Below are 24,674 nucleotides of genomic sequence, written 5' to 3' on the forward strand. Positions count from 1 at the left end.
AATTACTTAAAGCCTTCAATAGAGAATTAATGTTGTTTTACAATACAATATATTGGGAAAGTAAAATATCGTTCATTTTATCAATAGTGTTTTAAAATGTAGATTGTATTTCTGTAAAATTACTACTATAAAAAAGCTCCAAAAATTATTTTAAAGCAGGAAAAGTTAATCAAATTATTTACTATTTGCAATTTATATTAATAATTGTTCTTTTAATATATCATTCTTGTCAGAAATATTGAAAATGGATGCTCTTTTTTTGCTTTTTTTTCTCCTCAATATTTTGTGTGTGTGTGTGTGTGTTTCATGTTTTTGTGTATATACTTATGAATTTGGCAAAATCCCAGTTGTTAGTGTTTTTCAGCTATGCTTCTTGTGTTTATAAATTGTTTTTCTTTGGAGGAATTCTTATTGATGCTTCATTGTTTTATTTTTTTCGCTCTGTTCTCTTTTTTGCAAATAATTATATACGCATTGCAATTAATAATGCTACAGTGCAGATAAAACAAGAATGGGGAGTTAAGAGAGGTTAACAGACATAAAGTGTAAGTTCAATAGTCTAAAGCTAATACATTAAGCAATTGCTTGGATAGTTTCCATGCAACAACCCCTCTAAGCATCTGTCCATCTTGCTGACAGTGCAGTTTGGGCTACCATCACAAAGAACTTTATCTGAAGCCCAGCAATCGAGCACCTTGTTTCACTTTGCGGGCTTGCCAACGGAGAAGCTGGATGGCTCTTAGGCTAATGTGCAAAAGGCTGTCATATCTGAAGATCAGTTTATAGAACGAATTGGTCATCAGGGCCCCAGTGGGATCAGCTTGCTTGAGGGCCATCATAGGAGTATACATGGCATTAGTTTGGTGACGGAAGGGCGGTCTGTCTGTACTAATGACCTTTAGGACATGCTGCCAAGAGAATCAGAAGACATTCATGTGAGTATTATTTAAAAGTCATCTTTAGGAAACAATGATTTTTTTCAACAAAAACAAATGAGGTTCTATGATGTAAATCAGGGGTCTTCAAACTGGGCCTCTTTAAGACTTGTGGACTTCAATTCCCAGAATTCGTCAGCCAGCATCTCTGGCTGAGGAATTCTGGGAATTGAAGTCCACAAGTCTTAAATGGGCCAAGTTTGGAGACCCCTGATGTAAATAAACAAGAGTCCTAAGGATATCAAGTGTCAGAGAAGAGCATATCACATTTATCAATACAGTGTGAGTGCATAAAAAAATTACGTGTAAACAACCTCTTTTCATATACATGCTTACACATACTATAAACACACAGGACACAGGACACAGGAAGTATAGTTAGTATGGTGAGATCACAGGGCATCTCTGAACCTTTTGATTCTACAGTATCAAACTCCAAGTTAGAGGATATTATCACCTCAGCTACATCTTCAGGTGTTTGACTCAGGCTGGAGAAGATGGCTCTGGAATTTTTCATGTAAATCTGAGAAAATATCTCAGCAGTCTCGTGATCTGTCTGGGAATAGTCAGCTTTTTCTGCATCTTCATAGATTTTCATCTCAAACTCAGTTACCACTGGACCAGGTTCTATCAAGCTGACACTACAAATAAAGCATGAAAAATCATAACAAAAATGGATTTTTAGAAGCAGTCCTATTCTGCAGGACATTGACTACAAAATTTCAGTTTCCTCCAGTTTTTAATTTTTGTAAACTAGTCGTGTTCATTGGTACTTTCACCAGCTATCTTCAAAATCATTGAATGAGCTCAAAAATCTATTCAGTCATACAGATCTAATATTTATACTGGTCGGAATTCATACTGGAAACTGGAACCAATCAGGTAAGCTTCCCAAGAAAAGAGTGAAAGTTGTTTGTATTGAGTTATTAAGAAAATATTGGGCTACCTTCTTCAAGTCTCACAACTCACGAATTCCAAAATACTATTTTATTATAATAATAATAATAATAATAATAATAATAATAATAATAATAATAATAATAATAATAATAATAAATAACAACTTTATTGTCACTTTGAATGTACACCAATCAGCATACATCAAAATGAAATTTGGTTGCATACAGCTCTCAAAGGGTCACCACCTCTGATAAACACTCCTTGTTCGTGCCCAGCTCAAATTTCAGATCATCCATTTTAATCTCTAGGGAGTGAACGATGGCAAACAGGATAGGTGGAAATGGAGCTCCATGTGGATTAGCCTTCAAATTAGCTTGTATTCCTGCACAACAACCTTGCCTCCTTTCCTTTTTCTGATTCTGACTCTTCCACCTTTTCCTTAAACAGGCTTTGCTTCTTTTCGGCCCTGGAGCACACTGTCGCCACCACAAAATCCTCCAAAAGTCTCTCTCTCTTCCTCTGGGCCTGCCAATAGCCTCATCCAGTTCCTTCACGCCATAAGCCTCGGGACCTCTCCTCCTCTGCCTCCTTTGTAAACAGCCCTGATTTGCAGTAGAATCCGTTGCTAGGCCAGCAGTCAGATCTTGCTGCTGGCAGAACAAATTCAAACAGCGCCAACAACTTTTAACGGTCTCACCAACAGTTCTGAAACAGCTAGAAACTTGCCATGCCAGCAAAGATTGTCTGTTGTATGTTACCTTAGTTCCGCCACGTTGCTCAAACACATTAAAATCTTCCTGATCGTGTGGCCTGTATCCCTTATATCCCTCCAAAAACTATTTACTTTCGAGAGCCAATGCAGCCGCAGCCTATCCAGGTGCTGCCATCTATTGCTATTGCTTATTGGGTCAATAATTTGGAGGATACCAGGACAAGGAAACCTGTTTTAGACTAGTAATGTCCCTCTTGAAACAGCTTTTAATCAAAATATGTATAGATGCTAAAGCAGTTTTCTTCTACTTAACAATACTCTGAATTTGGATTGGGCAAATACAATTACAACTGACCTGGAGGGGAACAGATTCCAAAAGTCCACACAGGTAATCCTCGACTTATAGTAGTAGTAGTAGTAGTAGACGACTTTATTGTCATTTCAACAATATACAGTACAGTACATAGTGAAACGAAACAACGTTTCCCCAGGACCAAGGTGCTACATCAGACGACATGAATCAAAAAAAAGAACAGAACACAACTACATATGACTCTAAACTAAAAACTTAAAAAAACTACAAATACAAGTATTTATGACACAATTGCCACAGTTGTTAAATGAATCACTGCAGTTGTTAAGTTAATAACACTATTGTGACTTTCAGTTTTGCACAGTAGCGCAGCAGCTGAGGGATCGCAGGCCTCTGCACCCTATGGCTGATTTCTGCCTGCCAGGGGACCTTAAATGGGCCTGAAGTTGCCCCGTAGAAACAACATAGAAGGGGGGAAGTCCTGCCGATTGTGGAGAAACGGCGGTTGATCCGATCATTTTGAGAAAAGCCCTCCAGAAACTGGCAGGAGAAGAGGCTAGCTTAACTTCTGAGTCTAACCCAAGCTACAAGCAACCAAAGTCCAAAAGTACTACTTCAAGCTGATTGTAAACAACGTGTTTGGAACTGCATAAGATATGCAATTTTCTCTCTTCTACTTAGAAATTGATTTCCTGGAGGAAGGAAAAGAAAAACCCCAGAAGCAAAATGCCTCCAAAAGTGAGAAGGAGGGGGACCTTTGCCCCACCCTCCTGCACACAGAAGCGGTGAATTAAACCTTTCAGGGGGAACAGAAATATATTGAAATGAAAAGAATATAAGACTTAATTTGGATAAGTTTGAAATCGGTGGAATCTGTTAACATTTTCCTTTTATATCATGAAAATAGATGTAAATAATTGTCTATTACTGAAAAGAAATGAAAGAACTGGTGCTGACATCTAGTAGTGGATGAAAATATACAACAACAGCTGCTCTATTACAGGGATTGGCAAGGCCCAGAAAAAGATAAATTTTATTCTGGTGACCTTCAATATCTTAATAACAGAGAACAGCTATGACAAAAAGAAAAAAGAAAACATCTTGGGCTTTCTACAAAGTGAGAATTATAAATTCTAAAATAAAGGGGGGAAAAGAATTAACCTTTCTGGATTACAAATACTAACTCAACTGTGACTCTAAAGCTTTCTGCAGAGAAAGGAAAACCCTGATTTTTGGCTATCATGGAAAACCAGAGATCTGCAGAAAGAATATATCAAGAAAAAACAAATACTTTCCAGAAGAAAATCAATGCTATGTTGCAACTAATCAAAACAACAGTAATTTCAAACCATGAGGAAATTAAACATAACATTGAAAATATAAATGAACACATCTCCAATTTAACTTTACAACATAAAAATTTTCAGAAAATAAAAATAGAGAGTGAGCAGAAAAAACAGACAACTGAATATGAGACCGAAGAGAGAGATTTTAAGATGGAATTTAACAATACAAGGAAGTATAACTTAACCTAGATGGAAAACAATTACAGGAAATTCTGGACATGGAAAAGACAAACTACACTTTAAGATTACAAAATAAGTTTGATGATAAGAAAAGATTTGGCAAAATGGACTTTGCCAGAAGAATTACGAGAACTTGAGAGACAAAAAAATAATAAATAAAATCAAGAAAGGAAAAAAGGAAAAGTTTTTCAATGAATACAAAAGGGCAAAACCTTCCTATAAAAACATCTTACCTGTTTTGCCTTTTGTACCTGCAATAACATTTATAAGATTATGGGAAGATTCTTTGATTCATCGAAGCATGTTGAACAGGGAAGATGTTGGGGGGAAAAAAGGCTAAAGTGAGAATTAAGAAATTAGATGATGGGAATTACCAGAGAGAGTATTTAAAAATTAAACATTTGTTTGAAAATGGTTAAAGAAATAGAAGGATTTTGAATATAAATGAAAATTAGTTTAAGAGGGATGAACCCCTCAAGTAATATAGTATGCCTTCTTTCTTTTTTTTTTATTTTGTACTTGGTTTTTTGACCTGAGAAATATAAAAATGTTGGGATGGTTTACATAAAAGAAATATTTTCTCAGTTTTATTTTTTTTATTTTTTCTTTTCACTTATTTTTCTTTAAGATACAAGAAATGTAAAAATGTGATGGCTTGTATGAGGAAAAAAAGACTTAAATACTTAAATACCTGAGTCCTTCGGGAGAAGGGCGGTGTAGAAATTAAATTAAATTAAATAAATAATAAAATAAGTGTAACTAATTTTGAGAAAATCTTAACCAGTAAGAATGTTTTGAATATTGTGGGGAAAACAAATTTAAATAAGAATGTAAACAGGATTTATGATAAGGCAATCAAGATGATCAGTGAAAAGAAGCTTTATAGTATTTGCAGAAACATGAGAAAAATGTTTATATTCAACTGTCATTTATTTAAATACAAACTGTATTAATTTAAGGTTGGCAAAAGAGAAAATTGGAAGAAGAGGAAATCAAGTAAAGCTACTATATGGGCTACAGAATTATAGAAATTAATTGTTATTGATTGTTTTCTAAATACTAATCAAGACAACACGATGTTTACCAAATATTAAGGTGTATGTTAAAAATTAAGAAAACATGTTGGGGGGAAAAAGTTAGTAACATGGTTAAGTGAATCTGGTTCCCCCATTGACTTAGATTGTCAGAAGGTTGCAAAAAGTGATCATATGACCTAGCACACTGCAACCATCATATATACATGCCAGTTGCCAAGCATTCAAATTTTGATCATGTGGCCGTTAGGATGCTGCAACAATCATCTGAAAAACGGTCATAAGTCACTTTTTTCTTTGCCATTGTAACTTCAAATGGTGATTAAATGAACTCTTGTAAGTGAAGGATTATCTGTATAGAGGTTGACCCTGAACTATTCATAGTGATCAGCAGCTATGTGATATTTAGTTAGCAGAAGAAATCTTTTTCACATATTGCCACTTTTTTCTGCTAAAGGTCAAAAGCTAAGCCTTCTGCTAGATTATTCCAATGAGTGTAGATGTTTTTCCTGAATTTTTGTTTGCATTACATTCATTAAAACCTTATAGAAATAAGGACATGGCAAATCTGACTATATTCTAATGGGAGGGGAGTTTATTAGCATCACTACTACTACCCACTTACAAGATATTAAATCTGAGTGCTTGGATAATAAGGCTTTCACAGAAACCTTCAATGGCAAATTTGGATGCAGCATAGATGTCGTTGAAAATGATGCCTAGAAGACAAAACACAATAGATTTTGGTTAAGCAGTCATGACCTTATCTCTATAGTTTGTTAATCAGAAATGAGGAATTTAGCTTGGGATGTTAAGATCCAGTTGGCTATTTCAGGGCAGTCTACAAAGGCCCAAATAGTTTCACTTGTTCTATTGTTCTCCCTTATACTACTGGCTTTTCCTTACACAACTGGTGTGATCGAATTCAAGACCATGTTGGGTGAGTTTTCCTCACATTTTTAGAAAGGACCATTTCCTGGCCTAGGCCTATTGGAAGAGGAGGGTTGTTGAAGGGGTTTTACAAGAGAAATTGAAGTGAATGGCTTCCCACAGCTTTTCTTTCCCCAAAGTTTAGAAAATAAAAAATGTTGGGCAACCTTACCTCTGAAGAGCCAACCACAGTTGCCAGCAAAATATCAAGAAATTTGTGGTCTAGACCACAGACCCTAAACCCTGAAGCTCAGCACTTCCCATAGATAACTGGTTGTGAAAGCCTACACTAGCTGGATACATTGCTTCTATCTTTCCCCGATGTTACTTATGGTCCTTCAATGGGAAGATAGAATGAACTACAATCCCTAACCCAGGAAAAATAATCAGTCCGTAGGATAATAGATTATATTGGCTGTCAACAAGACAGGATAATGACTAAGTTCGTATAACATGCCGAAACCAGAAACTACCAAATGCTAATCTGATGTGTTGCGAGAATCCAACCTTGGATTGGAATTGGTTTTATTTTTATTGTTAATTTTAGAATCATGATCAAGCAGAAAATTCTTGTTCATTTGGATGCCTGAGTTTTATGCATTTTAGGAACCAAAGGAACATTTGGACAGACTAAATATAAAATTGAAAGCTTTTATAAAGGTTTTTGGTCTCTCCAATTTGGATATATTTATTACTTTTTAGATAGCCTTAAACATTGCTGCTTGCTGTATTATTTATATACCATAATATACCAATCAGAATATCTGCAAGATTTGTCTCAAACTAGCATTATGTAAACAACTGGATCTATACAGAGAGGATTATATGTATAGAGTATTTATTTTGTAAAAGTACATATGTTGGTGCATGAATGATCTATGATATCTCTACCTCAATCATGATTTAAAATGGTTATGATGGTTATTTTATTCAACCACATTATTTTCAAATCATGGATCCTCCAGATAACTTAGAGAAAACTTCTCACAGTTTATTTGCTCATGCTATCTGGAAATTGGTTGTGATCTAATATCCTGTTGGGCAAGAAATATTGTCCTAAAAGATATGCATTTGAAAGGGATGCCTTATCTGCTGCTTCTGAACTGACTATTGTACAGACAATGTAGATAAAGTCAGCTTACCTTGCAAACCCAGGACACTACTGATGACCACAATGTGTCCACTCCTCCTTTTCTTCATGTCTGGCAAGACCTCTTTAATCATCCTTACTACACCAAAGAAGTTGGTTTCCATTATAGCCTTCATCTCTTCAATTGACTGACACTCAATAGGACCAATGAAGCCCAGCCCAGCATTGTTGACTATAAGAAGTAATTAAGAATTTTGACTGTTTTACCCACTCACCACACAATAAGACAAAACATCAAATGGAACCAGTCAACTGAAAATGACATTATTGAACCTTGAAAGTTTGCCACTTGGATATGAAATGGTATAGGGTTTCCTGTCTGTGCAAGGGGTTGGACTAGATGACCTCCCTAGATGACCTCCAAGGTCCCTTCCAACTTTATTATTATTGTTGTTGTTGTTGTTCTTATTGTTATTAATCATTGCACAGTCAGCCAGATGTTCAGACTGGCCTTGGCATTTTTGTCTACCTATCGAGTCCTTATCAAAGACCTGGGAAAGGCAGATGTGGATGTTTAATGGTATTACAGATATCGTCGCAGGATGGAAGCAGTTCCTAGTAAGGCTGCCTTTTGCAATTGTCAATGCCAATGGTGTTCAAGTGGTGCTCCAGTTGTTTTGGGATTGCACCCAAGGTACCTATTACTATTGGTACTACCCTTGCTTGCCTTTGCCACAGTCTTCCTATTTTTATTTGTAGGTCTTTGTATTTTGTTATCTTCTCCAGTTCTTTCTCATCTATTCTGCTGTCTCCAGGCACTGCCATGTCCACTATCCAGACTTTTTTGTCTTTCTTATTGACAATTGTTAAGTCCAGGGTGTTATGTTGCAGGTGCTTGTCTGTTTGAATTATTATTATTATTATTATTATTATTATTATTATTATTATTATTATTATTATTATTATTATTATTATCATTATCATTATCATTACTGTTTTGTTGTTGTTGTTGTTGTTATTATATTATTATTATTATTATTATTATTATTATTATTATTATTATTATTATTATTATTATTATTATTATTATTATTAATTTGCCCTTATCTTCCATGGCCATTTTGGTTTGGGCCATAGGAGAAACTGGATACCTGGCTTTCATGGAGGTATCTGTTTAACTGAGACATGTCCATGCAGACAGAGAGACAGACAGACAGACACACACACACACACACACACACACACGGGGGGGGGGGGAAGGGGGAGAAAGAGAGAGAGAGAGAGAGAGAGAGAGAGTTTCACGGGGTTTGTTGTATGTCCCCCAGAAGGCTGATAAAGCTGCAACTCTCTGGGTACTCACTGAGGATATCAATATGTCTCTGAGGAATGCTGTTAATGCAGTTGTGGATGGATTTCTCATCGCAGACATCCAGCTGTTTGATCTCTAGAGTCTGGTTGAGTGCTGGCCCTGCGGCTGCTTCCAGCTTTTCTTTCTTGGTGACATTCCTCATTGTGGCAATCACTAGAATACAGGTGAGGCTTGGTCATATATTCCTTTCAACTTGGCGGGCCAAATTGAGGAGTGGATTCTTTCCTGTTTTATTTCAAATGGCCAAGTGCTTAAAATTTTCTCAAAGCACAAACCCAATATAAATAAGATTGTCAAGTGTATAAATATATACATATAAGGTAAACATGAACTTACCTAATACATTAGCAATTTTACCAACTGGTCTTTTAATTTTGCTTTTGTCAAGTTCTTCTAATTTTTCTCAACCTGGTATCTTCAGGTGTGCATTACAATAGATATTTACTTCATTTTTATGTACTGCAATGTATTTCCAGAATATTCAGTAATAATTTCCTGGTACCAGAACTTTTGGAAGCACAAATGTGTTCTCAGGGCACGTCCTCACAAAATTGAAGCAGACTCTCACTTGACACTGAATCTATTTTCTTTCAACAGGTGGTTGAAGGAAAGATCTATAGCAAAGTTGGCATTTGCTAAACATTGGAAGTTACAGCATGGAATATAGTTTATTTTGTCTTTGAAAATGCTGTACGAGACTCATCCTTTGCAATATAATTGTTAGCCTTGGGTGTAAGTCCACTAACATTTGACTTGAGCAAAGGGAAGAAAAGTCTCTCTATGATCAGGATCAGGATGGTACAGGACTATAGGGCCAGTTAGTGTATATAACAATCTCATGGTTCTTCAAATATAACTTTTCTTAATGTAGTAGTGTCCCGATGTGTTCCCCACAACGTGCTGGCTGATAAATCAGGAGACTCTGAGTTCTAGTCCCATTTTAGGCATGAAAGCCAGTTGGGTGACTTTGGGGCATTCACTCTGTCAGTCTAACTAACCCACTTCACAGAGTTGCAGTTGCGGGGAAAATGGAAGAGGAAGGAGTATTGTTTATGATCACATCCTGAAATAGTTATAAAATAAAAAAGGTGAGATAAAAATTTAATAAATAAAAGCCTGCCTTGGAATATACTAAAATTCATTTGTAAAACCAGTTGTTGGTTTCTTTATATCAATCTACTAAAGGTCCAAAAGTAAAGACTTGGATGTTTTATTTTCACTAGTTGATGACCCTAAACACTGACCAATAATCTACTCCCAAAATATCAAAGTATCATTTTATGATCCAAGATGTCAATGTTTTGAAGACCATGCAGTGGACATCTGGATTTAAAACTGGAACAGTAGAAGAAAAAGGTAGCATAAATCAACAGCTTTTGATCATGCAGGAATTCTGAGGGAAAATAAATTGGAGTAAATAAATTCTCAAGCTTGCACACTAGAGATCCATAGATCCCACTTTTGACATAAATTATTTTGATCCTCAAGAGGACAAGTCAACAAACTGCAGTTTTTGTAAACATTTGTAAGCTAAAATAAGCTTGCAAATTATGCAAACAATTAAATAGAACTACAAAATGCCCATGCAGACACAAGATGAAAAAATTATTCCTTATACCAAAAGTTTTTAATAAAGTTAAAACAAGAAAAGGGAGAATTCAAAATTTGCAATAGATAGATAAGCAAAGGTTCCAAGAGATCATAACTTCTAAAATTGGTATTATGTTATATTAGAATTCTTTATTCTATTTGTCAAGAGATGACTAAACTTTTGCTGTAAAACACCAGTAGTATAAACATATTTTTAAAATTTAATCCTTTCTTGCAATGAAATATAGTGGGCAAACCAGGAAAGAGCTCTAACTATGGTTAATCTCATCCCAATATTAATATTTTCACCATTTTGTCCTTTAAGACTGTTAACTGAAATGGTGCTTCAGTGCGGCTTATGGCCTGTTAATGAATACACATACAATTACTAGGGAGGAAGTCTGAACTCTGAAAGTATTCAACATTTACCATAAATGGGCTTTTCCAGTACAACAGATCGTGCCTGTCCTGAACAAATATATAACAATGTATAGAGACTGCCCAGGCAACTGAAACTTTTTTGAAAGTGAGGTTAGTACTCAGTACTGTGCACTTTTTAACATATTCATATAAAAATTGAGTTCCCATTTAGCAATATATTGTATAATTCATCAAAACCTATTTGACAGAGAAATTGTATTTGCTTTCAGTGCCAAATAAATATTTAAACCTATTTATATATGTTCAAATTTTAACCTGGTTACTGAACTTATTCTTGTATTAATTAGATTTATATCCTGATTTTATCTTGTACAATTCAAGGTTAGGTGGTATTCTGGATTAGTATAATACACAGAACTCCTAACAACCAAACATATTTATCATAACTAAGCTAGTATCATTAACTGTATGTAAGATTTTGTGCAAACACTTTTGTTACATCTGTAACTGGCCTGCTTAACCATGTTTTGTAAATAGTTACTAACTTATCATCTATATAATCATTATATATAACAAGGCTACCTAACATTTGGGGATAATAGCAATGTTGGAATAAAGAGAGTTTATTTTAAACTTGCTTGCAAAATGATTGTTGAAAAAGCTGTAACCCGTCATATAACACTCATATTTTGGAAGGCAGATGAAATTCTCAGGTACAATCTACTCAACATTTTGTTTTCTAAGAATGCTTTAGATATTTTAAGGATGTGAGAGGCATTGTTGGAAATAGTTTACTTTGGCTGATATTTGTGTTGCATGATAACATACCAGCTTTTTATTTAATTACAGAATATATACCTTGCTAGGCCCCAAACATGGGACAAATCTAGTTACGGTAACAAGCATTTAACACATATCTCCCTTGCTTCTCAGCTAACAAAGTGAGATAGAGCTTGCAGCCTAGAGGTTAAAACAACTCCCTAATGTGCAATCAGCCCAGGTTCAAATCTCAGAAGGGTATGGCTGACTGATGAAAACAAATAAGTTTGAAATGCATATCAGTCTCCCTTTAATTCTTTGTTAGCAATCTAAAATTTACACACACACACACACACACACACATATAATTTCATTATTTATGAACTTAGTCACAGTTTGCATATACAGCATTTACACACACATATACATAAAATCCACAATTTTGAAAACTCACCTTGGAACCTCCTCTGTTTATCTTTTGCTAGTTTAGCAGCCAAAGCCAGCCCAATGCCAGAAGAACAACCCGTTATCAGTACAATTTTGGGAGACATAGTGCCGTATGTGAAGGAGAGAAATGTAGACTCTCAAAAAAAGGACTTTTAAGAATCTTTTGAAAAGACTTGAACTTCCTAAAAACTTTGTACCCTGACATCTTCTTCAAAGGGTTCAAAGGGCTTTAAAAAGGGCAGCTTAAGACCTAATTGGCTAAAATGTAAACTCTTAATCTCCCAAATTTTTGTTAAACCCAAAATGGATTTGCATACAAATCCCATCTAATCAGTTCCAGGGATCAGACACTCGTGATACATGAACAAAACCATGAGACTTGGCAAAGTATTTGGAAAAAAGAAAATGGCATTTCCCAATAACCTTTGTAAGGCACATTACTGAGCTTGGTTTGTTTGTAGACAAAATATCATAGAATCATCATAATTAATCTGGAATAGTGGTCTTTTTTCCTGACACAATCAATTTTCAAGTGATATTTACTGGATGGTTTTGCAAATGTTATTTAGCACTCCTCTCTCCAAGGCATCCAGAAAGACACTGGGCAGTCAAATTATATATGTATGTGTGTGTGTGTGTATATATATATATTTGTTTTCGTAGATTCTCGCGGGTGTCTGTATGTGTAGATCTAGAGTCTCGGGTTTCTTCCCGCGTTCCTTTCATTTTCAGAAAGTTGTGGCGACGTTTCGACGAAATTACATCCGTTATCATCAGGCCGGAGTGTTCCTCCTGCTGCTTCCAGGAGCAATGCGTGGTCTGGCTGTTCCTTTCTTTCCAACTGCCGGTGGGGCTGAGTTCTGACTGGGTGGAGGCGTGGCTGCTTTCTCATTGAGTGGAGGTGTGGCTGTCTTCTGATTGGGTGGGGTGTGTTCTGAATGGGTGGGGTTTTTTGTTGTGTTGTAATATCCTGAGTGTTGTGATTTGGTGTCCTGAGGAGTGGGCTGTGTAGTGGCCTCCAGAGCTTTGGTTTGGCTCCGAGTTCGAGGACCTGCTATGTATCTCTGGTATGGGTCAGTCAGGAACAGCCAGACAACGCATTGCTCCTGGAAGCAGCAGGAGGAACACTCCGGCCTGATGATGACGGATGTGATTTCGTCGAAACGTCGCCACAACTTTCTGAAGATGAAAGGAACGCGGGAAGAAACCCGAGACTCTAGATCTACATATATATATATATATATATATATATATATATATATATATATATATATATATATATATATATATATATATATATATACATATATATACATATATATATATATATATATATATATATATATATATATATATATATATATATATATATATATATATATATATATATATAATTCCTGCTGTAGGCACTGTTTAGGATAGGAAAATATGAAGTTAAAATATATTTATATTTAATTATACATTACAAGGCTGGTGTCTTAGATATGGAGATTTATATGTATTTAACATTCTTTCTGTTAGGTAACATTGATTATGCATATCAAAGGTTGCAATTAGCTTGTTGGTTTTACAACTTGATTTGAGTAAAAAACCAGCACTAGGTATCATAAAAAATAAGATTTATTATTAGCATTTACAGATACAAACAAAAAAACATCACAGTATATACTGGCCTCAAAAAGTAGCAGAAAAAAGAGTTTCACAGCGTTCTTGCATCATCCCCTCTTGCCCTCACAATATTCTAAGCCCTTAACACAAGGAGGAAAAAACAACAACTCTTTGAACCTTGATTTCTCATCTGTCGCATTAACTAAAGTTAACCAAAAATCTTTCAATCTTTGCTCTGCTATAGGACTTGCAATTAGAAGAATTTATGGGTTTTGTGATTTCCCAAAGCCCAAGGTGATTCTGTCTACCAGGCAGCCATTGTTCTCAGAGCTAACAGAGTCACAATACATTTCAGAGCAGTCTTTGGCTTCATGTGAGCGTTCCTACTGTGGATTCTTTCAGGTCAGTCTCAAAGATTCTTATCAGATCCTTATAACATTGTAGCCTGTCTCTTGAACAGGTTGCATTTACTTTCATAAACTGTCATGCTACTAGGTACCAGGGAAAAGATTGAACAATAAAAGAGCTCCATTTCTAACAAAGATGACAGCACCCACAGAATTTGGGGTACAACCAGACAATAGTTCTTAAGAGAGTTAATAAGACAAAAATTCTTTGCAATAAGAATCAATTCTTACATTTTACTATTGTTTCTAGTCAGTTAGGATTTTGAAACAATGCATAACTCTGCCATAGATACTGGACAACATCCAGACTATTAGAAATTGGCAATCACATTAGAAAAATTAAATGATCAATGCAGCAAAATCTCTGTAACATGGTGACAAAGCAAAGTCTATATAAAAACATATATAGAGAAGGGCACTCAGGAAGTAAAAAAATGTCATATGAAAAAAGACACCAGTCAACAATGTTGTGACTATTTCCAAACTAAACTACTATACTGTGACCTCAAATCCTTCTTTGATTCTGAAAAAAAACACCTCAAGGCTTACTGATGAGTAGCCTCATAGGAAGGTCCAACACTGTTCTTTTCTTGGTTTTTGTAGGAGTGGCTGAAGGCAAGGTGAAAGTCTGAATTAGCTGCTGATGTATGCATTTCAAAAGGACCTACCGTATATACTTGAGTATAAGCCGAATTTTTCAGCCCACTTTTTGGGCTGAAAAATTCCACTTCGGCTTATACTCCAGTCAACAAAAAAACTTACCGAGGACTTGTGCGCGGCCGAGGCTTTGGTGCTTCCGGGATCGCGCGCACCTCTCCCAAGCCACCGCCGTCCGGAGACCTGCCGAAGTTTGGGGAGGTTTGGGGAGGTGCGCGCGCACCTCCCCAAACCTCCCCAAACTTCGGCAGGTCTCCGGACGGCGGCGGCTTGGGAGAGGTGCGCGCGATCCTGGAAGCACCGAAGCCTCGGCCGCGCGCAAGTCCTCGGTAAGCTCCGGGTGGTCACTTGCTTCGCGTCTCCTGAGGGAAGGGGGGGCGACTGGAGCGGGCATGTTTCCTCACCTGCTGGGCGCCGCGATTTGCCCGGGGAACGTGCGGGCCCCGAATGGCAGCGTGGAGCGAGGAAGCGGACAGCCAGGGCTTCCCCGAGAGCCGCGGCCACACAGGGTATTCCTGTGTATTCAGGCTTGCAAAATGGCGGATCGATCCTCTGCTGGCGGCAGAGGCTTGCAGAACGGCGGATCGGCTTATACTCGAGTCAATAACTTTTTCCAGTTTTTGGGGGTGAAATTGGGGGTCTCGGCTTGAGTCGGCTTATACTCAAGTATATACGGTATATATAAGCCTTAGCCAATATATATATTCAGGGCCCAGGAATGGCCAGTGGACGACAGTCTATCATAAGGCAACACATGTGCAGTAGTGCTTCAGCTTGCAAGGCAGGATGCCACGGTTGATTTGGTGAAACTCTACTAGTTGAATCAAGTCAGCAAAACGTGTCTGGCCATCATCCATAGTATAGTAGAGGCGTCCTTCTTCTTCACACTGAAAGGCATAAAGAATGAGGAAACACTGGCATAGAAAAAGAGGCAAAAGAGAACAGAATAAGTGGAATGTGAACTCAGACATAAGTGCTCTACCCCACCCCTGTCCATTTTGGCTCTCCAGTAACAGTGCTTCCACAGGTTGATCTGTGTACAGTACAACGTCTTTTTGTGGTGGGGAAAGTAAACACCAGAGGAATTGCAGATCTCCCCAGAATTCCTTGTGCATGACTGTTTAGCTCTCCTGATGTGGTTAAAAAGATGAACTGCAGATAATTTTTTCCTGCTTTGTCGTTTTCATATTTTTCAACAATGAATTGGAATTTAATCTTATCACATATTTATATTCGGTTTGGTCAGATTCTGTTTCTATTCTATTTGCCTAAACTTAGATAACCTTGATCTAGCTAGCAGTAGGGAACTGTATGTTCTATCAATACTTTACACATCTACAAATGCAGATTAAAGTAGATTACATTTTGAATTGTTTTTTCTTAGCATGCTGTAAATATAGCTAAAAGAGGCTAGAAGTGATGTTATTAAATAGAAGTCATCTTTTGTGGAAGGCAAAGTACAATAGAAGAATACATGCAGAACATTTAAACTCAATCCCTAGCATATTGAAGCAATAGTAATTTAGGTAAGAAACCAAGGAAAATTCCTGCTTTGCACTTAGACAACAAACTAGGCTGGATGGTTTAAAACAGATCAACCAGTTTCATTGTTCACTTACCGGAAGTATCAGATAGTGCTTCACTTTTTGCGTATGACTAAGGGACAAGACAAAGCCTTTGGGATTTCGCTGGCTTTCACGCACCAGGAATAACCTGCAGTTGATAAGATCCCAAACAAGGATTAGTTTTTACCACCCAGTAACCCTGGCGACTCCCCATACACTGTTCCAATTTCCATTGTACTGCAATGCTTGCAAATTATACATCTTTGAATAATTTGTCTTTTCTGATACTAGTCTCTTCCAGATGTATACAGATTGCAGATCTGAGAACTGCCAATGTCCTAACCCAGCTAAAGGACTATATTATAGAAAGCCGCTAGAATGAAATTTTCTGCAGAGTTGGGAGATGCAACAGGCAAGTATTTGGACAGATGATGATTCCTTTTCCTTGAAAGTCAAAGTCTAACAAAACCTCTGGTGGCTATGAGGGTGAAGAACACCAGCTGCTAAGTTTCCTTACTTGACTCTCCCAAATCAAGAAATACATTGTTCTACTCTCTTACAATATTCTTATGGGACAATTTCAGGTACACCTATATCCCTCTCTATCCTGGCCAATTTCCACAGCCCTACATCTGAATATAGTAGCATAATTAATATTACAAACTGGAATGTTATTCAAGCAACATACCCATCCACAAGTCCTTGTTGAATTATAAGTCGCTGGGTATCTTCTCTAGAAATGTGACCATGAAACCAGGGTTGAGTTTTGTGAATGGCTGGAAGGAAGGAAGGAAGGAAGGAAGGAAGGAAGGAAGGAAGGAGGGAGGGAGGAAGGGAGGGGAAGGAAAAGAAAAAGAAGAAAGAAAAAAGAAAAGAAGGCAGAAAGAAAGAAGGAAAGAAAGAAAAAAAGAAAAAGATTTTTTTCTTTGAGAAGCAAAGCATTTAAAAAAATATTTACAAAAAATGTCAAGCGTAAACACTAACTTTTACAATGAAGAATATTAAAGCATATTGAAGGATATTGGGCTGTTGAGAATAAATTGCAGCTGATGAACAGAGAAGAATAATTAATCAATAATCTGTTAGGAATTAATATAATCAGTATGAAATCCAATTACCGTAAGTTAAATTGAAGTTTAATTAATGGGAAATTCTTTCATTTCTATCTCCCTTCATTTCCACTCTTCCTTACAGCATCCTGTTATCTACAATGCTGTCAACCAACATTTCACAACTTATCTTTATCTACAAGTAAAAACTATCCATCACACTTGTGGTTTTTATATATATATATATATATATATATATATATATATATATATATATATATATATATATATATATATATATATATATACTGTATATTACGGTATTGCAGATTTCCCTATAGAAGAAGTTGTACAAAATAATGTTGGATAGTATTTATAAGACACCTTCCCATTTTGTCATAAATTGCTGAAAGGAGGATATTAATATGATAAATGTAAGTATTCTATGATGATTTGGAAAAGTAAGCTGTTTTAGCTACTTAAGGACAAGTAGTGAAGGACAATTAGTGCTATAAGAAAGAACATTATTTTCCCCTGATCAATCATGAGGCCTCATTCACCCCTTAACTTGCTACCAACAACACCAATCAGGGTTCTGCTTATGTTGCCAATATGAAAATATCACATCACGTCCTTGGGGCAGGCACTCACCAGCATTGAATGGACAGCTGTGGAATGCAGTGGGCAGGCTGTATCGCTGAGATGTCTTCTTCTGCAGCATAGAAAGAAAAACATCAGAGGTTGTTCAAGTGTTTAAATTTGGCATCACAGTAATTATCCTGGCTAATTGCCATACACTTTTTGACCAACTCCAGAGCAACTATATAAACGATTTACAAAAATTGCTGTCCTAAATTTACTGTATAGAGTGGGAGCTTCTTTAGAGAAAACTTTCTTGAGATTGGACTGTAAACATCCTTGGAGAAAAGATGGTGTCATCAGATGCATCTGACAAAGCCTACTGAGCCTCACAGAAGCCAGATGGTATGATAAATAAGTTAATTTTTGAGTTGCCTTAAATTATTTCAGATTTACTTGTCTAATAATTTTGTATCACCAAAGGAATAAACGTGTTCAAGAATATTAAAATTGGACTTTTTTTGCTTGGCATAAAGAGAAAGGGAAATAAGGAGGGAGGTTAACTGAACTGTGCTGTTGTCCATGTGTTTATTTGTTTGTTTGTTGTTTGTTTGTTTTGGTGAGTGGGACCATTGTTTTATTTAGGAGTGCTGTGAATGGTGTGTTGCAGGTTTTCTGCTTTTCATCTTTGTACACCACTCAGACTCATCTATGTGAGATGTGCAGCCATATAAAGGATATTAAAAAAAACCAGGAATTTTAAACACATAATGAACATTCCTGTGGGTTTGATTCAAGCTACTTGCTAATATTAGGAATCGGAGCCTAATGGTGTTTAAAATCCTTGTTAATACAAGAATTGTTTTGTTTAATTACTAGACCAGGCTTCTGGCTATTGTCCAAGATATTCCAATGTCAGGCTTTTAGGCTTCAACTCTGCACATCCTTGCCATTTGTCCTAAACTTTTAAATTTCTTTGCTAGCAGCCATCCATGACTGGCCTCACAAACGAATGCTGCTTCCTGTGCTTAGGATGACCTTAGCTCTTATGGGACATTTAGTTTCCTAAAGACACTTTGAGTTTATCCACACACAGTTACACATACAGTACACTCACAGTCTGGCTAAAATAAAAATGGGTTGGTTTTGGCTGAAAGTATTGTGGAAACTGCTATTTTCTTAATGTGTTGAATAAAGTCTTGGTAAGACTTTAGTAAGTCTTTATATATTTCAACTTTGTGCACAAGTTATAATATCACAGTTACTGTGTTTTGCTAATTCAACTTTATGATCAAAAATATTTATCTGTTGCCACCGTAGATTAACCCAGCTCTCCTTCTATAACATTTCTGTATTAATGTCCCTGAAATGTCTAAGTAAGAAATAAATTGTAGACCTACCCTCCATGCCCGAGCTTCCTCCAGAGCTACAGTCAGTGCCTCATTGGGATTTTCAATCACTCGCCCTGTGCAACCCGAGAAGTCCATGGCCACAAGGGTGTTATCAGACACACTCCGCTAGTGGATTTTTAAAACAGAGTTTAGCAATTGCTCTCTTCACTAGTACATAATCAGTTCCTACTGGCAGCATGGTAAGGCAAGACTAATTTAGTAGCTTAAAAAAAAGCTTTTACACAAATCTTCAAAGAAATAGAGGGAGATACCTAGCATAGAAATTAGCAGGTTTTGATACCACATATCAACATTCTAAGGTTTATGTCAAGTTTTGATACTGTATACCAGTTTCTAAATTCTAAGGTTTATGTCTACATTTAAACTTCTTTTCTTTAAAAAAAAGAAAATAAACTTTTGAAGAATAAAATAAATGACTTCACAAAAAAGAATATGAAAAAATACATAATAGGTAGGCCATAAAACTGTAAACAGATTTTATAATTGACATAAAATTTAAAATGGTTTCATTATTTCAATGATCAAATAATTGAATATATAAGAGCTATGAAGGAATGAACAACATATACTTCTCTAAACAACAACAACAGAACAGGATAAAAATGGTGATAGAGTAGAAGATGAATATATTATATACATCAAAAAATCAAACTCACAATATCTGAAAGAAAAGGTTTTGAATCCCAAACTAAAAAAGTTCTTATTTTCAGTGTAAATAACTTCCTTCCAACAGAGCCTCATAGGTAAACTTTCTCAGCACAAAGACAAGTATAAAATATAAAGCAGTAATTACAAAAGGTTCCACTGTGTAAATTTGGTTTTGCAATTTGTCTGGAAACTCTCTCAGTTTTGTCCTTCCTTATTCTTGAAATGGATGTTATCCATTTATAGACCAGTATTTATATGTCCATGCTTTTTTCAAAAAACAAAGCTAACTTGTTGACTAGCACTGAATTGCATACAAAACAGAGCAGAAGAAATATGCTTGAGATCTGGTGAAGTACAACCACTCCTCATTTAGTGACTATACAATACTACTACAATACTTAATACTACCATAATACAACAGAATTTATTACACTATTTATTATGACAGTAGTAAGGAACTCATTTTCAGACCAATATGTGTATTTAAGACTAAATTTCATGTCCTGACTACATCGCACACAAGAGTAAGAATAATACTGGCATAGCTATGGGAGATGACTTTGTCTGAATGAGAGAGCAACAACCAGTGATCTTTGCGGTGTGCTTCTATCTTGGCCACTTTTTTCATTTTGTTTAACAACTTGGTCTTTAGAACTCAGTTGCTACACAGGAAGTGGGTATGTGAAACTAATATATTTGCATAAAAAATTTACCATTTAAAATTAACCCCAGAAAGGGTTTCATTTCATCCACTCAGGAAATATATACTTATATGATGAAGGTATTTCTAAAATGCCTACACTTTCATAAGCTATCAAAATGTTCACCCAAACAATAAAAAAAACTGATTTGTAATCAGACTACTTACCAGGGGCACAGTGCCAAACCAAGCTGGTTCCTTTTGCCGTGCCTGACATTGCTGATAGTTTCTGTAAAGCTGTATGCCATACTGCAGAAAGATTAATAGTTGTTGATATAGAGAAAGCAACTCCAGCCCATGAAACAGTTTTCTATGCCTGAAAGTGACATGTTTGACAATACTGTACAGTTCTACTATATCTTTCCTCTGGAAATCATAGTATTGAGACCACACAAATTATTAAAAGCTACCAAATGCAATTGGAAATCAGCAATAGAGCGATACAGCAGGCAAGATCTGAAGGATGGTGTGGGCAGAGCTGAAAATCCTATGTCGAGCTAAATGTTACTGAAATGCATCCTTATATGTGCACACCTTTTGATAAAGGAAAGTTCAACCACTGAGGTAAGGTTGCAATAAGGAGGAAGAGGGAGTTTCTTTTTCCTTCCCATTTGGAGGAACATGGTTTCTTGGAAGTTTCTATTTATATTGAAAGAAATGGCCTATTATTTCCAGTGCCAAACTGAATGGCTCCCACCTTAAAGAGACGAAAGGCAGCCATCCAGCATGTGCGACTTTCTTCATCTTCACAACAAAAGAGCTTCAGGCCTTTGATTCCATTGCGTGCCTTATGTGGCTTCAAGAGAGAGAGAAAAAACTGATAAAAATGCATACAACATGACAATTCTGGCAAGAGATTCCTCTTCCTCATCTGAAAAAAATTCTACATGTGCTTGGTCTAACTTTAAAAATCGTTAACCCTCCTGTTTTAGGGGTATCTTGACTCGGGAATCATCATCCCAAATCAAGATTCTTCCCATATGGAAGAAAACATTTATTAAAAAATTAATGTGTTAAAAGCATGATTTCAGATGCCCAAAATACTTATTCTTGGTTGACTTTTTAGTTTGTTTGTGTTCATCAGTCTTAAAAGAATGATGGTTCTAGCCTTTCTATATTGGGCTTATCAGGAAAATTAAGTTATTGCATCTCTTCCTGAGTTGAATGAATGAATGAATGAACCTTTATTGTCAAGGTACAACCATGTATATATTGAGATTAGCTGAGCCTCCCTTCGTGCCCCCACCCCCAACTTACACTGACACAAACCCTCCATCTTATTACACCATGTGAGCTAATTGCACAACGCACCAGCCTCACAAGTCAATCATGCATAAAGTTTATAAAACTATTTCCCGTTCAAAAGCCTAACAGCCCATGGATAAAAGCTGTTCTTCAGCCTATTGGTACGGCTGGCTATATTCCTGTATCTCCTACCCGATGGTAGGAGAGTAAAGAGGTATTGTCCAGGATGTGAGTCATCCCTGAGAATTTTCCTCACTCTTCCAAGGCAGCGAGCCCTGGCAATGTCATCCAGTGGTGTCAGGGGACAGTCCACAATGTCTTATGCTGTGCTGACCACCCTCTGTAATGCTTTCCTATCCGTGGCTGTCAGACCAGCATACCAAACCACAATACAGTACGAGAGGATGCTCTCTATAGTAGACCGGTAAAAGAGGGTCATTAGCCGTTGTTCTACCCTGTCCTTCTGCAAGACCCTGAGAAACTGAAGTCTCTGTTGGGCCTTTCTGGCCACCTGGGCTGTATTAACTTTCCAGGTAAGATCTTCGTAGAGGTAGACTCCCAGAAATTTAAAGGAGGAAACTCTCTCCACACAGTCCCCCCCCAATGTATAGTGGAGCAGGTTCCTCCTTTTTCCTCCGGAAGTCTAGCAATATCTCTTTCGTCTTTCCGATGTTCAGGTGCAAGTTGTTGTTGCAACACCATATGGATAGTTTTTGTACCTCCCCCCTGTATGCTGTCTCATCCCCACCTGTAATAAGACCCATTACAGTAGTATCATCTGCAAACTTAATTATCACAGTAGATGGGTCGGAGGATACACAGTCATATGTGTACAATGAGTACAGATAAGGGCTAAGCACGCAGCCCTGTGGCAAGCCGGTGCAAAGCTTCAGGGGGGTGGATTATTGCTCAGGATTTTTTTTAATAGGGAAGCATGTTTAGGAGAGTGGCTTGTGTGACAACTATGAGGATGGCATGTTTTTATACATTCTGAAGAGAAGTATGGCTTCAATTTTAATTTGAAAAAGTACTGCCAGTTTTCAAATATTGGTCAGCATTCTAAATTTTATTTGTAGAGATTCACGTTCAGGTTTTTTACAGTAGTTGAGAAATGTTATATACAAATATAAAATTATAAAAATACAAAGATATTAAAAACCAAATGAAAAGGTAAAATAGATAGCCAAACTGTGTGAAAAGAATTTAAAAGCAAACCTTAAGATATTCAAAACAGAATGAAACATTAAAAGAAAATTATTACTATTATTATATTTTTATCCTGCTCCTCTCAGCTCAATAAGTTGTTAATAGTAATAATGTTAATAATAGCATATTATAAATGTAGTTATTTGGATATTGGGATTTAAATTAAGAATCCTAAAAATATTAGTATTTTAAGAAAAACTTTATAAACCACGACTTCCCAGAGAATCAAAGGTTAAAGTTAGGGTTATAGACTGAACAACAATTGAACAACAATACTCATTTTGCATTTTACCTGATCCTTAATATTAAGTTCTATGGATATTTTAATGAACCTGATCAGTTACAGATATTAAAGGTGGAATGAACCCAAGATTAATTCTCACTTCTCTTACCTTGATACAAAAGCCATATTCGGTGGGTGTGTTATACTGTTTTTTGCCTTGGCTTATATAATAGATGACTGATTCATTTATGTCAACACAATATTGTAAATGCCGGGGGTCCTACCATAGAGGAGGCAAGAAAACACACACACAAATAGATATATATATATATATGTATTAACAAATGAAATTTTACTTCAGATCAATTGTACCTGGGGATTTAGGTTCTAGACATATATAAGGCTAAGAATGGAATTTAGCATCTGATGCAAAGGTAAGAATCCTTCTAAATTAAAAGATTTTTTTCTTTCCTCTGTCTAGAAAAAAGTAGCTTTCATAATTACTAAAAATAATAAAAGTTTTATGGACCAAGAGGACTGTGCTTGTTTTGTATAGTTCCCATCTCAGTTCCCTAAATAAAAGAAAATGTGCACAGGTCCATAACACATACATGTTTCTAATTTCTGAACAGAGCATAGCAGTCAAGAAACATTCATATTTCATCAGTTCCTTGAATTCATCTGTTTAGCAATGTCAGAATAATAATATTGAATACTTTAAACAGGGCTATAACAATTACTGAGCTAATAGAAGCTGAAGGCAAATTGTATCATTATGAAAGATTAAAGTTATTACTGTATATATCTTATTTTACTTGGGCTTAAACATATTATACATTAGATGAATTCCAGAAATCCATAACATTTGAGAAGAATAGATTTTAATTCCATTATTCTATAATTTGTATGATAGTTTCAGCTTGGGCATACCAAGTCCCAGATCACCAGTTTCTGCTATCAAGCTTCATACAAACATCATTCTTCTAAATATTGCTGATGCCTAATCCTTTCTGGGAAAACTGTTGCAACATACACAGAGAACTGTGTCTATAGGGGGGAAAAACAAGGGAATCCTCCATTATATCTTGCACTCACAAACTTACTTTTGACATGTCTTTTGTTGAGTAATAGAGCCCAGAACGCCGGAGAGAAAAGTAAAATCTTTTCCAGGCTTTGCGCCCAACTTCTTTCAGATGCAGGAACCCCTGGATTTCAGGGCAACTTCCTGAATTTAGAACATTCTGAAAGAAAGAAAAATGGAATTAAAGACTAGGCCACATTACAAATTTACCGGTGGTCCTAATTGCTTCTTTTTGAGTGGTGGGGAATTATGGGTAGAAGGAAAAATTATGGCAGAAGTTCTGTGTTGCGTGATTTAGATTTGTAACA

The 24,674-nt window shown here is 36.2% G+C and overlaps 2 protein-coding genes across 2 annotated transcripts in view; both read right to left on the reverse strand.

Annotated features, from left to right (window-relative positions):
- Positions 1-668: 668 nt before the first annotated feature.
- LOC310650269 (retinol dehydrogenase 8-like) lies at positions 669-12,090 on the reverse strand (the record flags this gene model as incomplete). Its single annotated transcript, XM_083379114.1, has 6 exons — positions 669-908; positions 1,393-1,576; positions 6,046-6,139; positions 7,493-7,672; positions 8,801-8,962; positions 11,994-12,090. 6 exons carry the CDS (start codon positions 12,088-12,090, stop codon positions 669-671), a joined length of 957 nt encoding a protein of 318 aa, XP_083235240.1.
- Positions 12,091-13,619: 1,529 nt separating this feature from the next.
- GRB7 (growth factor receptor bound protein 7) overlaps positions 13,620-24,674 on the reverse strand; it is a 58,234-nt gene continuing 47,179 nt past the window's right edge. The window contains exons 7-16 of the mRNA XM_083377204.1: positions 24,389-24,526; positions 23,455-23,565; positions 21,309-21,407; positions 20,780-20,860; positions 19,252-19,368; positions 17,924-17,984; positions 16,912-16,999; positions 16,278-16,371; positions 15,335-15,545; positions 13,620-14,666 (exon numbers count right to left, since the gene is read on the reverse strand). Of these exons, the coding sequence (XP_083233330.1) occupies positions 15,399-15,545; positions 16,278-16,371; positions 16,912-16,999; positions 17,924-17,984; positions 19,252-19,368; positions 20,780-20,860; positions 21,309-21,407; positions 23,455-23,565; positions 24,389-24,526 (936 nt within the window). The 3' untranslated portion in view covers positions 13,620-14,666; positions 15,335-15,398. The remainder of the gene's footprint in view (positions 14,667-15,334; positions 15,546-16,277; positions 16,372-16,911; positions 17,000-17,923; positions 17,985-19,251; positions 19,369-20,779; positions 20,861-21,308; positions 21,408-23,454; positions 23,566-24,388; positions 24,527-24,674) is intronic.

This window comes from Vipera ursinii (assembly GCF_947247035.1).
Source record: "Vipera ursinii genome assembly, chromosome: Z".
In the NCBI taxonomy this organism is placed as follows: domain Eukaryota; kingdom Metazoa; phylum Chordata; class Lepidosauria; order Squamata; family Viperidae; genus Vipera; species Vipera ursinii.